The sequence below is a fragment of the Vespa crabro genome, chromosome 3, assembly GCF_910589235.1.
Source record: "Vespa crabro chromosome 3, iyVesCrab1.2, whole genome shotgun sequence".
Classification (NCBI taxonomy): Eukaryota; Metazoa; Arthropoda; class Insecta; order Hymenoptera; family Vespidae; genus Vespa; species Vespa crabro.
In genome coordinates this window covers 5,200,015-5,214,898 of record NC_060957.1, presented here as the reverse complement: position 1 = coordinate 5,214,898, position 14,884 = coordinate 5,200,015, and the positions used below count along the sequence as shown (strand labels likewise).

General features: G+C 32.2%; 2 protein-coding genes across 7 annotated transcripts in view; one reads left to right on the top strand and one right to left on the bottom strand.

Moving 5' to 3' along the window:
• Positions 1-14: 14 nt before the first annotated feature.
• LOC124422947 lies at positions 15-2,708 on the top strand. Of its 4 annotated transcripts, none has more exons than XM_046960097.1 (2): positions 15-154; positions 265-2,708. In XM_046960097.1, exons 1-2 carry the CDS (start codon positions 92-94, stop codon positions 2,203-2,205), a joined length of 2,004 nt encoding a protein of 667 aa, XP_046816053.1. In that variant the 5' UTR covers positions 15-91; the 3' UTR covers positions 2,206-2,708. The 4 variants fall into 4 exon arrangements, with proteins under 4 accessions (XP_046816053.1, XP_046816055.1, XP_046816052.1 ...); XM_046960099.1 differs by having other exon boundaries at positions 36-154; positions 268-2,708; XM_046960096.1 differs by having other exon boundaries at positions 56-190; positions 268-2,708.
• Positions 2,709-2,955: 247 nt separating this feature from the next.
• LOC124422941 (AT-rich interactive domain-containing protein 2) overlaps positions 2,956-14,884 on the bottom strand; it is a 28,017-nt gene continuing 16,088 nt past the window's right edge. The window contains exons 5-17 of one of the 3 annotated variants that reach the window (XM_046960073.1): positions 13,347-13,816; positions 12,729-13,243; positions 12,245-12,636; positions 11,926-12,145; positions 11,465-11,846; positions 10,396-10,692; positions 9,372-9,578; positions 7,372-9,305; positions 7,136-7,295; positions 6,869-7,027; positions 6,465-6,551; positions 5,413-5,504; positions 2,956-5,319 (exon numbers count right to left, since the gene is read on the bottom strand). In XM_046960073.1, coding sequence (XP_046816029.1) covers positions 5,199-5,319; positions 5,413-5,504; positions 6,465-6,551; positions 6,869-7,027; positions 7,136-7,295; positions 7,372-9,305; positions 9,372-9,578; positions 10,396-10,692; positions 11,465-11,846; positions 11,926-12,145; positions 12,245-12,636; positions 12,729-13,243; positions 13,347-13,816 — 5,036 coding nt within the window. In that variant the 3' untranslated portion in view covers positions 2,956-5,198. The remainder of the gene's footprint in view (positions 5,320-5,412; positions 5,505-6,464; positions 6,552-6,868; positions 7,028-7,135; positions 7,296-7,371; positions 9,306-9,371; positions 9,579-10,395; positions 10,693-11,464; positions 11,847-11,925; positions 12,146-12,244; positions 12,637-12,728; positions 13,244-13,346; positions 13,817-14,884) is intronic. The other 2 variants (XM_046960075.1, XM_046960074.1) reach the window with 2 other exon arrangements.

The following is a 14,884-nucleotide window of genomic DNA, read 5'->3' as shown; positions in this document are numbered from 1 at the left end:
AAGAATATATAAAATCGGGTATTTGCAATTACTCAGAGAATATTAATACATTGGTGTTTAACAGCTGGGTATGAAAATTAGGTATTGATATATGAAACTCAAATTTTATTGCCATCTAGATCATGGGAATGAATTCACAACTATTAAGATTCAAGTAGGTTTCTCTGAGAAAATTTTGGCTAATGATACGGTAAACATATAAAGTGCAAATACAGCGTAATTTTTTGAACGTGCATAATAAAATCATATGATTCTTATTTAAAGCAGGAACCAGTTGCTGCATCTACATTTAATACTTACATGAAAAAGAGTTATTCTATTCCTTGTTGTATGAATACTCCCCCACAAGATGTGTGCAGTCAAACAGTAATTACAGAATTATTAGATCAAAAAAGTATGCCATCTCAATTATCAAAGCACTCTCTTTCTGAACTTTATGACAATGATCATAATAGTTATATTACATCGTGTCAATATACCAGCAATCAATACATGGAAATTCATCATGATCAATCAACAATACCTGATACTTTTAAATGTCAATGTTTAAACGGATTAGAAATGCCAGAAAAGATTTTATCTTGTATAGTAGCAAATGATTCAAATTGTAATATGGAAAAATCTGCAAATTCTACAATTAATATACATGATAATTCCAATAAGGATACTATTAACGATATTAACGACAAAATTCAAAATATATATGATAGAAATATAACAGCACGATTAGATGATAGTAATAATGGTAATAGCATGCTAAATCAGGCAAAAAATCGTCCTTCTACTATAGATGCGTGTTGTAAGGAACATTCAAAATTTCATTTTTGTACTGATTCCAAAATAATATCTGGTATAGAAAACGTCGTCTCAAATAAGGAAATAAAACAAATACATTTATACAAACAAAATGAACATAAACATGTATGGAAAAATAGCAATTACACATATTTGAGTGATACTATCATGAAATCAGTTGAAAAAAATGCGGACAATGTATCATGTCAGAAAGAAAAAAATATAGAGTTTGATAATTATACGTCTGCTAATATAGAGACGTGTAATGACTTACAGAATAATACAGAGTCTTCTTCAAGTGATACTATAATAATAACTTTTTCCAAACCAAAATTTAAACAAATTTTATCGGAAATCAAGGAACATACAAGAAGTTTAGAAAAACAAATAAAAAGTATAAATAATATAATAGAAAATATAACAGTTTTATCGGAACAAAAAGCTCATTTATCCTCAAAAAAAGAAAACTTCACAATATTTTATGAAAAAAGATATACATATTCAAATGAATCACAAACAGATGAATTCGTCGATATAAATAAAAGACAAATAGAGAAAAATATGGAAGGATCTAATTTGTGTAAATATATTAAAAAATGTGCACTTTTCACATCATCTTTAACAGAAAAATTTTCTATCTATCAAGAACCAATTGCTACATCTACAAATGAGAAATTATTAGAAAATGATAATACTGTCAATCATTGCATGCGACAGCAATGTTCAATGTTCGAACAAAATTCATCATATGAAGAAGAAAAAAAAGAGTTTCCCACTACAGAAATAATAGCAGATATAGCAAATCACAAACCTGACGAAATTAATACAAAAAGTGCACCTTATATGAAGCACAAAATAGAGCAAGTACCCCTTTATCATTCACATGACAAAAATATGTCGAAGTTTAAAACAAATCAAATGAAATTATCTGTCGAATCGAAAACCAGAAAAAATTATTGTGATCAGATGGATTGTAATACTGCCATTCCATATCATTCCACAATGAAAACTACAGTATCTAATCATGATACAATTTACGGCTTATATTTAGAAACAGCTTATACACAATCATCCAATTTTCAAATAGTTGCTGCTACGTCGGCATCGTCTTTGAAATTAAATTCGAATACCATTGAAAGCAATTATCTCACTAAATCTGAAAAATCCACATCTTCAAGAAACCTTATCGAAAAAAGTAATAATAAAATTTCTCCTGATACATTAGATATTTCTACGATGGTAGACGATGATCTAAACCCATCTATTTCTATTCAATGTATAACAATTAATTTGTCAAACTGCCATGCTGATCCACATACTACTAAAAGATACGAGTGTACGGAATATTTACGAGAAAGTGACAAAAAGAAAAAAAAAAAAAATAAAAAATTTAAATTAAAAAAAAATTAAGATTTGTTTGCATCAAGTATAATAAATACATAAACACCTTTTACTTTATAAAGATATGGAGTAAAACTATATACTTTTTATTATAACTAATCGATCAGCAATATAGAAAGTATAGTTATTATAAATATAAAATTAAGTAACTTGTCTCACACAACTCCTATCGCGTGAATTTATAAGTTAGGTATCTATTAAGCGTTATATAGATTCACAGATAATTCATTCCCAGAATAATAGAATAAAATAGTGTAATCTTCAAACAAACTAAACAAAATAATACAGACTTTAACATTCCACTTCAAAATAATGATAAAAAAACCGTCCAATCTTACTATACTTTTAATCACAAATTCTAATGATGTTATAAAGTAACAATGATGCAAACGATAATACTCAATGAAGAAAAATGATTCATAGTGTTCATAGATTATAAGAACTATCTTTAACATAATTATTATTGTAAACTGAACTGATATTAAAATAAATGCCATTATGTTCAACGATAACAGTCATTAGCTTAAATGCGTTAGCTTTTTTTATACGCTTGAAAAATATATCATCGATTGTTATTAAATTTATCCATATTATTTATATATACTGACAAAAAACTAACAATAAATTAAATGCTTCTTATTTATTCTTTCCACAGAGTCATTTTCCATCGACATTATATACATTTCGCACATGGGAAAAGTAGGTAATTTACCTAGATCTTTGAAATTTAAAAAATTAACACAAAGCACATGAAAAATATACGATATAATTATTGTATTTAAATTTTTTTTAATAGTATATATTGCCTAACTGGCAATGTGGCAATATGATCATCAGGATATTAATTATCACTCGACTATCAATATCTTTCGCTCGGTAGTACTAATACGCTATTAACACATCCGCACAATATAATGGCAGAATGAATATCAAAGACATTCATTCATTTTCCTTTATATTTTTTCATCGTACTTATTTATTACATGAACTTTTCGTTCTTTTACACAGTTGTTTATTTATGATCTTCAATGATCGTACCAAATGATGAATGTGTAAACTAGATAATTACAAATAATAAAAATAAAAAGCCTCTCATTAAGATTTTCATCCTCCTAAACGGTCAGCTATTAAACTTGTTTTTTTATATATATATTTATGTATAAAATACATAATAGAGGCTCACATAGGGTCCATTATCATAGTTTATATTTTTAATCATTCTTAATCAGCTGTTTTATAATACCGATCCAGCATTTGTAACTATTGCTGAACCTGATGAGTAATTACAAAAATCCATCTTTTGCAACTTCTACGTTTTGTCATAATCTATTATAATACAATATTTTTACTTCGCTCTTTTAAACGCTTAACCTTACAACTTTAAGAAATTTACACAGACGCTGTAACATCATGAATGAAATACAAGTATTATGTACAGGTATGTATATTATATATGTATAGTTGAATATGATTAGCTTAATTTATATGCAATGTTACTGGTGTCTCAGGATACTAGAGAAACAATATGTAAATGCAATCTATGTGAAGTTGTAAGATGTTCAATAATATAAAACTTTTAAAATATTTGAAAACGACACCTTTTACATAAATTATATTTAATGCACCAAAGAACCAAGTTAGAATAAATTTTTTACCATCATTCAATTTGTGAGACCAATGGAAGTTATCTTTTATGGCATTATTTTTACATTCTATATAATATAAAATTTTTAGAAATACAATATTTTATGTGAAAATCAATTATGTAAAATTCTCTAAAAAAAACTTTGTCATTATGCGTTTCAATTAAATAAACAACTATTACACCCATTAAAGTTTAATAAATTTTGTATATTCTAGTCAAAACGAATCAAAGATATGATAGACATTTATATACATTGTGCATGGAACTTTAATATCTTATAATTATTCTGCTAAAGCTGTCAGATTAAAAAATAAAAATACAATCGTATTGTGCTAAAAAAAAAGGAACTGACAAGATTATAATGAGTAGCACAATATTTTTAGGCCCTATGTTGTATATATAAAGTATACGATTCTTCTATAAATCTACATAGAAAACTTAATCGATTAATCATATTGTTGCACAATTTGTATAAATAATTTAATGAAGAATTACATCGTTACAAAAATTTGCTAATGACAAAGTTGCAAAAAAAAGTCTTGAATTTCTGGAGTTTGTTACGATCTGTAAAATAAATATCTAAAAAAATGTCAGATGTATCAGAAGATCTGAACATGCAGAATCCCGAAGATAAAGTTGATCTAAACTAGACATTCAAATTCTGCAATGATATGATATATTCTATTGTAACAAATTCACTAATATGCGTGTACGTATGCTGTGATTCCTTACTAACTCTTGACTATAAGATTACTCAAAAATAAAACAAGGAGAGACAACAATGTAGCCATTTAACTGCAAGATGTGTGCAATTATAAGCAAATAATAGATTTCTAAGAGAAACATATTTGATAAAAAGATTTTTTACGTTCTAGGTTCTTGGTGGCTTATGAAAAAACATACAATAATATTAATTAATAATAGTATAATATTGATTACAATTAACTATAACGTCCATAAAGTATTTTCTTCGCCGTTTTTGTACACGTTTACTAAAAACATTCATCGCTTCTTGTTGAGAAAATAAATATTAATATTAAATCTGAAATATTATTTCGTTCATTATCACTGTTCTGCATCACTTCAACTACTGTCTTGGTTTCATGTCACTAGTTACAGTTCGTATTATGGTCTAAATTGGCAAACTGGCTTGCCTAGTAAGTTTATAGGCCTCTTTATATATGGAACATCGCTTTCAGTTTCTTTTCAGATTTTATGCACAAAGACACAATTTGAAATCTCTCCAAAATCCATACTACCTTATAACTCCACTGTTTTTCTTTACCAGCTTAATTTGAAATAACCAAGTCAATCGCTGCTCAGAAAGTTTAAGAGCTTAGAGGCCTGCATCAAGAGGTCACCTATGATTACTACTGCTCTGATCATTCATATCATATAAAACTTGTGCGATCGTCCTTGATGATTCAACATTACTTAATGCCACACCTGCCAAATGAGGTTCATATGCTCTAAGATGCCTGAAAAAAAAGGAAAATAAAAAATATTCTCTTTATTATCATTTTCAAAGAACTTCTTTCTATACAAAACGACATTAGTACAAGAAATTTTACCTTCTACCATGTGTTGAGTATATGACTAGGTTTCTGAGAATAAGAGCTGCCGTCAGGCGAATACTTTTAGTCACTGGACCTTCGTTGTCATCCTGTAAAGAAAAGAGTTTGAACTCTAATTATAATTCCATGAAAATTTTATTCAACATATAAAAGATTTAGAACAATGAAGCACACTGTATGTATTATATAGCGCTAAAATATATGTTGCACGTATCTTTTCTAAAACTAAAGGGTTTATTTAAAATGATATAATAATAATAAATCAATAGTCTTTTTTATCTTTGCTATACTAAAGTAATATTGTATAAAAACATGCAATGTCTTATATTTCAGCACCATATATCGTTAAACATATTACAATGCTATTACAGTATATCTGAACGCAACATTAGTTATTGCCATGCTTTATTACAACACAATGATTATATTAATTTATATCATTATTAGCTTTTACATTGTATACATTTTCCTAATGATAATCGATACCGATATAATAACAATACACACTATATTCGTGACGGACAGCTATATTTATATACATTTTAAGAAATGATCGATTTTTAATATGTCTCTGACCATTCATTAGTAAAATTAAAGTTTCGTATAGCTCTAATAATAGTATAACCTTGATAAATAATTGACATTACAGTGTATTAACACTGTAATAATATAAAATTGAGATTTTAATAAACTTTTATAATTATTCTATTTAATAAATTTCAAAGTGTTACTTCCCCCCCTAAAACAAAACTTTAATAATATAAGCAACTGTAATGATTGAAAATGCGTATGTACTAAAATTGTGCCAGCACCTAACAGAAGATGAACAGAATCACTTCGAAATAAATAAACAATTACAATAATGCTAGCTACGAAATGAAAACGAAATAAAAACCATGCGTATATACTCTGGATGGTAAACGTTAAGGAATATAAATCAAAATGGTGCGAAAACAAAGAAGATAAAGCACACGTATGTAATACGAGCAGCACACGAGAGCTGTGGCTGTATTATGGCTCCAATCTTCCAATCTTGTACACGTTTTTACCTGTTCTGGTGGAGGGTTTTGCCCAGGTCTGGGAGAAGAAGAGCTTGAAGTGGCTGCAGCGGGCTTGGTTGGCCTCTGCTGCTTTGCCAGTAGAACAAGAAACTTAATTAAGTTTATAGTCAAAAAAGTTTATAGATTTGAAGATTTGTGGATTTTAAAAGCACTTCTTAAAGTGGAATTATAGTTAAGAAATAAATCCTAAAAGAGTATTCCAATCTCCATATCTGTTCTATCCTATCGAACTGCATATTAATTCGCATTATAGGAAATTATCGCATATAACGGAACATAATTTTCGAAGAATGGAAAGTTCTAGTGTCGCTATTATCGTAAACGGAGATAACTATATCAGTATATAACACGTTAAATTTGTTAGGAAATATATTTGTAATTTTGCAGCTTACCATCAATTCCTTAGGATTCACGAATTCCAAAGCATGTCTTTTAATAGCATGGAATGCTGCATTCGGTGCATATCCAGGGTGATGAGGCGTTGGAGGAGTGGACGTAGATACTTCAGTTTTTCCAGTCACGGTTAATTGTTTTCTTCTAAGGATCATTGCCTAAGGAAATTTTTACAAGTAATCCTCGAGAATTGTAGATGTATTAAAAAGCAAAATTTATAAAATCATATATCGTGGTAAATATAATTATATAATCAACTGACTTACATCAGAATTACAGTGCCTATCGAATAAGTGCGTCATTAAAGAGAATCGACGTCTCTTTAAAGCATCGCAACTGCCCCATAAGCACAATATTTCTTCTCCGCCAGTTGGACAATGAATTTCACACACATGAAGAAAAACTTCATGGGGAGTTTTAAATTGCCTATAAGAATACATAAAGTTACTTTAAAATAATAGAAAGTATACATAAAATAATTAATATAAGAAAAGTTAATTACCTTAAACAACCTCGCCATTCACATAGATATGCGTTAGGATCGATTTTAATAGTAATAGTTTTATTCTCAGGTGGAAGTTGACTGGTAGAAGGTTTCGATTCTGGTTCTGTTGAAGTCGAAGAACTTACAGTTTTTATGGCCTTTACTGGTGGTTTAACTAAATGTCCATGTGTCGCTGCTGCTTGGTGAGGAGTAGTTGGTCTTGTAGGTGGTGGAGTCGAAGCAGGAGTCGGTGTTACGACCCTCGATGGTACACTAGCAGACACTGGATTCTGTTGAGCCATCGCAGGTATCGTAACGGTTACAGTATTTGGATTAGTTTGTGCTACAGAACTATTAACTATTATGGAAGTCTGTGGAATTGTGGCTGACGTAGGTACCAACGGAGGAGGAATATTTCCAAGAGCTGGACTTTGTAAAATAGGACGTGGAACTTGAGTTACAACAACTTGTTGTCCTTGAGGTGTAACAGCTACCATTTTTTGTGGTGTTGGTTGAGGAGCAGCTTGTGGCTGTAAAATGATAATAGTTTTCGTGCCAGTGCCTTGTTGTTGAGTTGTCTGAGCAACAAGAACCGTCTGTGCTTGCCCTTGTACTAAAGCTGTTTGTGGTTGAGCCAACACATAGTTTTGTCCAGGAACACCACCAGATACGACATATTGCAGTTGCCCTCCCGCACTTTGTTGTAACAGAACTTGTGGCTGTGCTTGTGCTTGTCTTCCTTTGACGGACGCAGCAGGAATTATAACTTGATTGTTTGACTGAATTGTTTGTTGAACAACTATTTGTCGAGGAGTCGCTACTATTAACTGTTGTTGATGCTGCTGGTGTTGCTGATGATGTTGCTGCGGCTGCTGATGCTGATGATGATGATGATGTTGCTGCTGCTGTGGATGTTGGTGATGTTGCTGCAGATGTTGTTGATGCTGCTGTTGTTGTTGCTGTGGTTGTTGCTGCTGCTGTTGCTGTGATTGATGCTGTTGCTGTTGTTGTTGAGTAATTTGATTAATAAATATGTGAGGTTCTTCTTTCACGACTGGAGAAGGTTCTTCCTTATTAATGTTCACTTGTTCATCAAGATCAGTTTCATCTTCTATGCAATCAGCAGCAAGAGCTGCATAAAGATTTGCAGCAGTAGATGAAACTGTTGCTTTCTCACTGTCTTTGTCATCTTCTTGTTCTTCCGATTTTATACTGGATATAGTAGATTCAGCAGTTGTTGAATCAACAGCAGGATCAGGCGATGTAGTGCCATTAGAATATTTTGGTTTCTTTGCATCTATCTCATCAGATTCACTAGCTGCTCTTTTTATTCCTCTAGGAGCTTCAATTAATGTATCTTCAGATACTTCGGTCTGCATGGTATTACTTTCTGTTATATCATTTTTTATTTTAATATCAGTCGGAGATTCTTTTAATACCTTTTTAATATGATTTTCAACCAAATCTATTCCTTTTTCGTTTATTGAATTCTTTCCAAGAACTCCATTTAAAATAGGCTCTTTATCTACCTTTCTTTCTAATAAATCGGCCAACATCATACTCTGCAATGGTTTCTCCTTTGAACTTATGCTAGATGAATCTTTGGATGATCCATCATCTTGTGCATTAATATCTATGTTAGTTGGTGCACCATTTAAAAGTATTCCTTCAAAACTCGTTAAAGAATTATCTTCTTCAGCACCAGCACCGGAAAAATCTCTACTACCACCTATACCACTACTAGAAGCCAAAGAATTGTTCGTTGAATCAGAATCTTCAGCAATCGAAGTACACGTACTTCGTTGATTGGACTTGTTTGTACAAATTGTAGTAGAGGTCGGTGGTTGACAAACTTTTACGATCGAGGATATGTGATTCTCAGTTGAATTCAAAATTACTGTAGTTGAGGTTACGATTTGGTTGACACTTTCATTTACATCATTTACTTCAGTCTGAAATATAATATTATTTATATAAATTCAACTTTAGACATCTATTGTAATAAAATATCCTCTTACCTTCTCACAATTGTTGGTCAAAACAAATTTAGCTCCATTAAGTCTCTGTATTTTTTTGGCAGGAATAGCTGCAATTACTGGTTTTTGTTTAGAGTTCACAGAAACTTTAGGGAGTATTGTTGCTGGTGTAGCTGCAGGAGCTGCAGGTTGTACCACACCTGTTAATTGCTGTTGCAGTAACCTTTGCTGTTGTTGACGTTGTGCAACCTATTAAAATACAATCATTGTTAAAAACAAAATGCTTGTTATCTTTTTTTTTTTAATAAATTGTATAGCCCTAATTCTCCATCAATTTATCTCCAATCAATATAATATATTATATTTATATAATATATTTAGTTTTATATTCAAATTTCATATTCATATATTTGGTCACTTTAAATTTATAATTACTTCAATTTTCACATCATCATGCTGTTGTTAGTATTCTGCTTATTATAACTTTCTCAGTTTACTAGGCACAAACTCACTCTGTTAAAGATCATTAATAACCTACTTATTTCATATTTATCAAGAAGGGCAGGATAGGACTTTTTGGATTGACATTACATTTCCAAAAAAAAAAAAAAAAAAAAAAAATTTATGTCACGACAAGAAAAATCAACACAACACACAATACTACATCATATACTAATACAGTAATAAAACAAAAGAAAAAGAAAAAACTGAGATTGAATACATACTTTTGCATCATCTACCTATTTTTTCTATAATAAAGAAAATCATGTACTTTCGTTTTATATGACTTTTATAATATTTGAAGATTATTATGACACATAATATCATTTATACAATATCTATAATATAAAATTATAGACATTGTCAAATAATTAACTGAAAAATAATGAAATACTTCAGAAATATTGTCAATAAATTATTTTTAACACATTTACTTTATATATAGTTTTAAATAAGTATGCACTACTCAATTAGACACAATTTAAAGTACAATATAAAGTACAATGTGTAATACTTTTTAAAGTTTCTATAAATACTACTTTGTCATGTTAATGTACAATTATACCTGGTTGCTTGTTATTAGCTGGTTGGCACTGATGCTGGATGCGATGCTAGTAGTAGTGTTTGTTACACAGGCAGTAAGGGTAGACACACAAGTTGCAGCAGCACTGGACATGCAGTCACTGCTGGCTGTTACCTTGGTAGCCAAAAGGCTTTTTATTATAGAACTGGATGTAGTACTACTTCGGTTATCTTCTTTTGTTACTACTTGGACAGATTGGGAGTGCTGCTGCTGCTGCTGCTGATTTTGGGATCCACTGGCCAGCAATGCTTGACTCAGGTGGGGGTGAGATACTGATACCTAATTGACAGTAGTCATATACAATTCTCACCACTTCAACAATTTTCAAATATAAAGTTTAGAATAAATTGAATACATGCTAATAGAACGAATAAAGTATTTATGTAGAAAACATGATGATTGAATTACATAGAAGACAAAAAAGTATTATTTCATAAAAGTACCATTTATGCTTGATATAAAGTACCATACCATGTTTTAACCATTCCATTTTTTCATAAATGATAATTCATAACATTGAAATAGTATTGAAAACATATTGAAATAAAATGTAATCTAATTAGATTATTATGCTTTGTAAATAGCAAAGAAGTTGATGAGAAATTCTGCTGTCTCTTTTACTGGTGTTAATTTTAGCGTAGCTATATGAAATAATTAAAGTATTAATATAATAGAAAAGTTTTTAGTTGAGCGTTACCTTATTATTAAGAATAGTCTACTATGCAACACAGTTTCTGTTTTCTAACACACGCACACACACACGCGCGCACGCACACGCGCGCGCACACACATACACAATGCAAATTTCCATATCTAATATTATGGAATAAAATTCACTAATATATACATGTATATATACATATATATAGGTATACACACATAATCTTGCATTGTCTCAGAAAAGCATGCAATATAATACGTTGTACCATGATTAGGAAGGAATTTTAGCATATATTATAAAAAGCCCACATGTATAGCATCATGAAACTACGACCAAAATGAGAATCAAGGTCATGAACGAATGGCATACAGATCTAGGATTTGGACCCACCTGACTTTTAGAATCAACCTTGGTGACTGGATTTTGGGATTGATTTGACGTAATGGAAGGTGGTTTTGGAGGGGCAGACAACTGGGCTTTTAGAATGGGAGATGCAGGGGCTGGAGTTCTGTGAACTCCAGATGCAGGATTGTCTAGGGCCGTGCTATCGGGAGCAGGACTTATATTCTTGATTGTACGCTGTTGTACGGGAAGCACCTTTACTGGAGTTGTGTTGACCGCTGATATCGGAGCTGTATTAGTCGCAATTACAGTTTGGCTCGGATAAGTTACTTGGCCTGGTGTAGCCCGTACACGGATGCCTTCGTAATACTGAGTACCAGTTGATTCTCCTTTGAGTGGATTTGGACCAATAGTTCCCCCAAACACTGACCTATATTTATAATTTCGATTGTAATAGGATTTAATTGCTTCGAAAAATATTAATTTAATTTATTCAAATCTAGATATACCTAACACATCTGGGAAAATGAAGTGGCGCAATTACTCCTCTCCTGCCAATCTTCGTACAACACCCGAGATATTTTTTGTAGAGTTCCTCTTGTTCTATGCGTATACCTGGTGCAAGCTCAAAGGTAGCTCTTAACCATCCTAAAGCGAATTGCTCGTTTTCCTGAATGATTTGTTGATGCGCGTGTTGTTGTTGAAGCGCATTAGCCGTCTCTACTGTTTCTGCAGAGAGAAAAGAAACAACAAACAAAAACAAAAAAATTAAATTCAATGTAAAATAAAGTTTATCATTGATCGTGGATTATACATGCTCGTACATACTGTGCGTTGTGGACTTGGTTGTAGTTGCAGGTGTATTAGGTCTAGAAGGTGCTGGGCTAACTGGAGCCGACGTTGCGGTAATCGTAGCTGGAGTAGCTGGCACGGGTGATGATGTTACTGACGCAACCGGAGTAGTGGCAGCAGCAGCAACAGGAGTATTCTGAGACGTATTCGAAGGTGTGGGTATAGTAGATACAGTTTCTACCACTCTCATCAAAATGCAAGCTTTTGGGCCATAACTCTGTGCTTCGACGGTGACAAGCGCGACCAATGTATCGATAGCTCCACGTACCCGCGCGACACTAGTACACGGTCTTTCGCCCAACGAAGTTAAAGCGTATAAACACTCCAAAGTATAAACTAAAAGAGCTATATCACTTAGAGCTAAAAACCTAAAATGAAAAATGAAAATAATACCGCGTTTAGTTCTCATCGACAATGATATATATACATACAATCGATGGTAAAGAATTAGAAAATTTACCTGCAAATAAGTTCATAGACGCTATCTTCCAATCCAAACGTAACGATTTCTTCGTTACTATCCTGTTGACTGATCTTATTAAGCACCTCCAAACAGGATATAACGATAAATCTATCTTGCGACTCGATACCTTTTGCCACACAAGACAGGACAACATCTGTTATCCTTTCGCCAGCTTCTTTTAAAACGATTTCGTTTGCTATATTCCCTAGTATATCGAAACCAAGTTGATGCAAATTACTCCACCTTGCTCTTATACATAATAAAACGAATCTCAAAAAACATCGATTCCTGCTTAGCACCGCGGCATTCTCCGGAGTGAAACTGAGATTTCGTAAGATAGACGCTATCTGTAACACGCGTTGACCGTACGGATCCTGCGTGCCTAACGTTCTACCGACGCAAAACAAGTCTTTATCCTCTTCTTCGAATTTTATCGAATTTTGATTCTGATCTTTAAAATTCTCATCTTGATGAGAACCAATAGGATCTAGACGTGAACAGTCTGGAAGCACCTGAAATATTACAACAAAATATTGTTATTTTATTGCTCTTGTAAATATTTATTTTATCCACATCTTTGTTAAACCAAAGAATGAAAGAAATCTATTGCTTTACCCCATCCACATCCATCGACGTGACCGTCTCCTCGTTGTCTTGGACCGTTACTGTTACTTTATTTTGCTTCTCTTTCTCTAATGTTTTCCGCCTAGAGAACGTGTGTAAGCTCGTTGATGGCTTCTTCATAAAGGTTTTCTCGTTCGTAAGGTCTATCACGTCTTGCGAATCGAGTACATCCGACCAAAACGAATTGATAGAATAGTTCCTCACACGAGAATAAACCTCAATGAAAAGTTGTCGCGTACCAGGCGAGTCGAAAACGCCAGCATGCGCGAGCAGGATATTCACCAAACGTGGATACTTATCGAGACGTAACGTATGTTTTCCTTCGTTCGACAAAAGTGTGCAAACATTGATTGCGAAGTCTTGTTCGTTTGGAAGAGGCGAAAGAAGCGATAATGCCAATTTGTCGTAGTTGGATGGTTTGTAAAGATCGGATGAAAGACCATTGTAATCGCGAAGAGATTCTGAAAGAAAAAATCATCCAACTAATATTAAATTTTACTCGATAAAATCTATATATATATAAATTAATACCATTTATGAATACAAGTAATAGAGATCTCAAAGAGCACCACAAGTTTACCTTGGATATTAAAAAAATAAGAAGACCGAACGTATAACTACGTTATAGTCATACCAAAAGTCTCATTACAATGCAATAAAAGATAAATTTAAAAAAATATTCAACGGTTATATATCCAAAGTTGATACATACGTGTATATATTATGTATCGGTAAGATTCCGTTGAAAAAGATAACAAATGTTCTATGCCATAAAGTAGGAAAGAATGATTATGCAGATGTCTATTGATAGAAAAGCCTTTGTTTGTACCTGGTACGAAAATTTATTCGTTATATAGAAACCACACAACGCTTCCTAAGTAAAACAGCTTTACGGTATCGCATCTAGATAGCCCGTCGACGAGAGGTCGCGTTCAATAACCGCAATCGCTTCACGTGCAATGCCTATCAACCACGATCGTTACGCTCGAACTCTCATACTATCTTGTCCACCAGCTGCCATTAAATATGGTAGCGTAGTAAAGGTATCATTATATCGACTCATAACGACAGGAGTTCCAAACGCCTTCATTGCCAGCATAACGATGTTCTTTGTTCCTATTCAAATGATATCTACAAAATCTTCTAAAGAGAAAATCAAAGATCGACGATCATATGATTATAATAAATCGAAGCTCGTTAATGTGATAAATTTGAACGCCGTTTGGGCAGTCTGCCAAAATGTTTGGCAGGAGAGATAGAAAAGATTATGGAGACTTATGTTAGTTTCTTTTTAATACATCGACCCAAAATAACTAAAAAAGATTAAGACAAAAATAAAGCAAGGATCGATTCCTATCGTTTATTTTTCATGTATTATAATCAGCATTATTTTTTGTTTCTTCTGTTCTTAACATATAGGAACATATAAATAAAAAGAACGTAAAAATAAAAGCAAGAACAGATACATAATCAATGAGAGAGAGAGAGAGAGAGAGAGAGAGAGAGAGAGAGAGAGAGAGAGAGAGAGA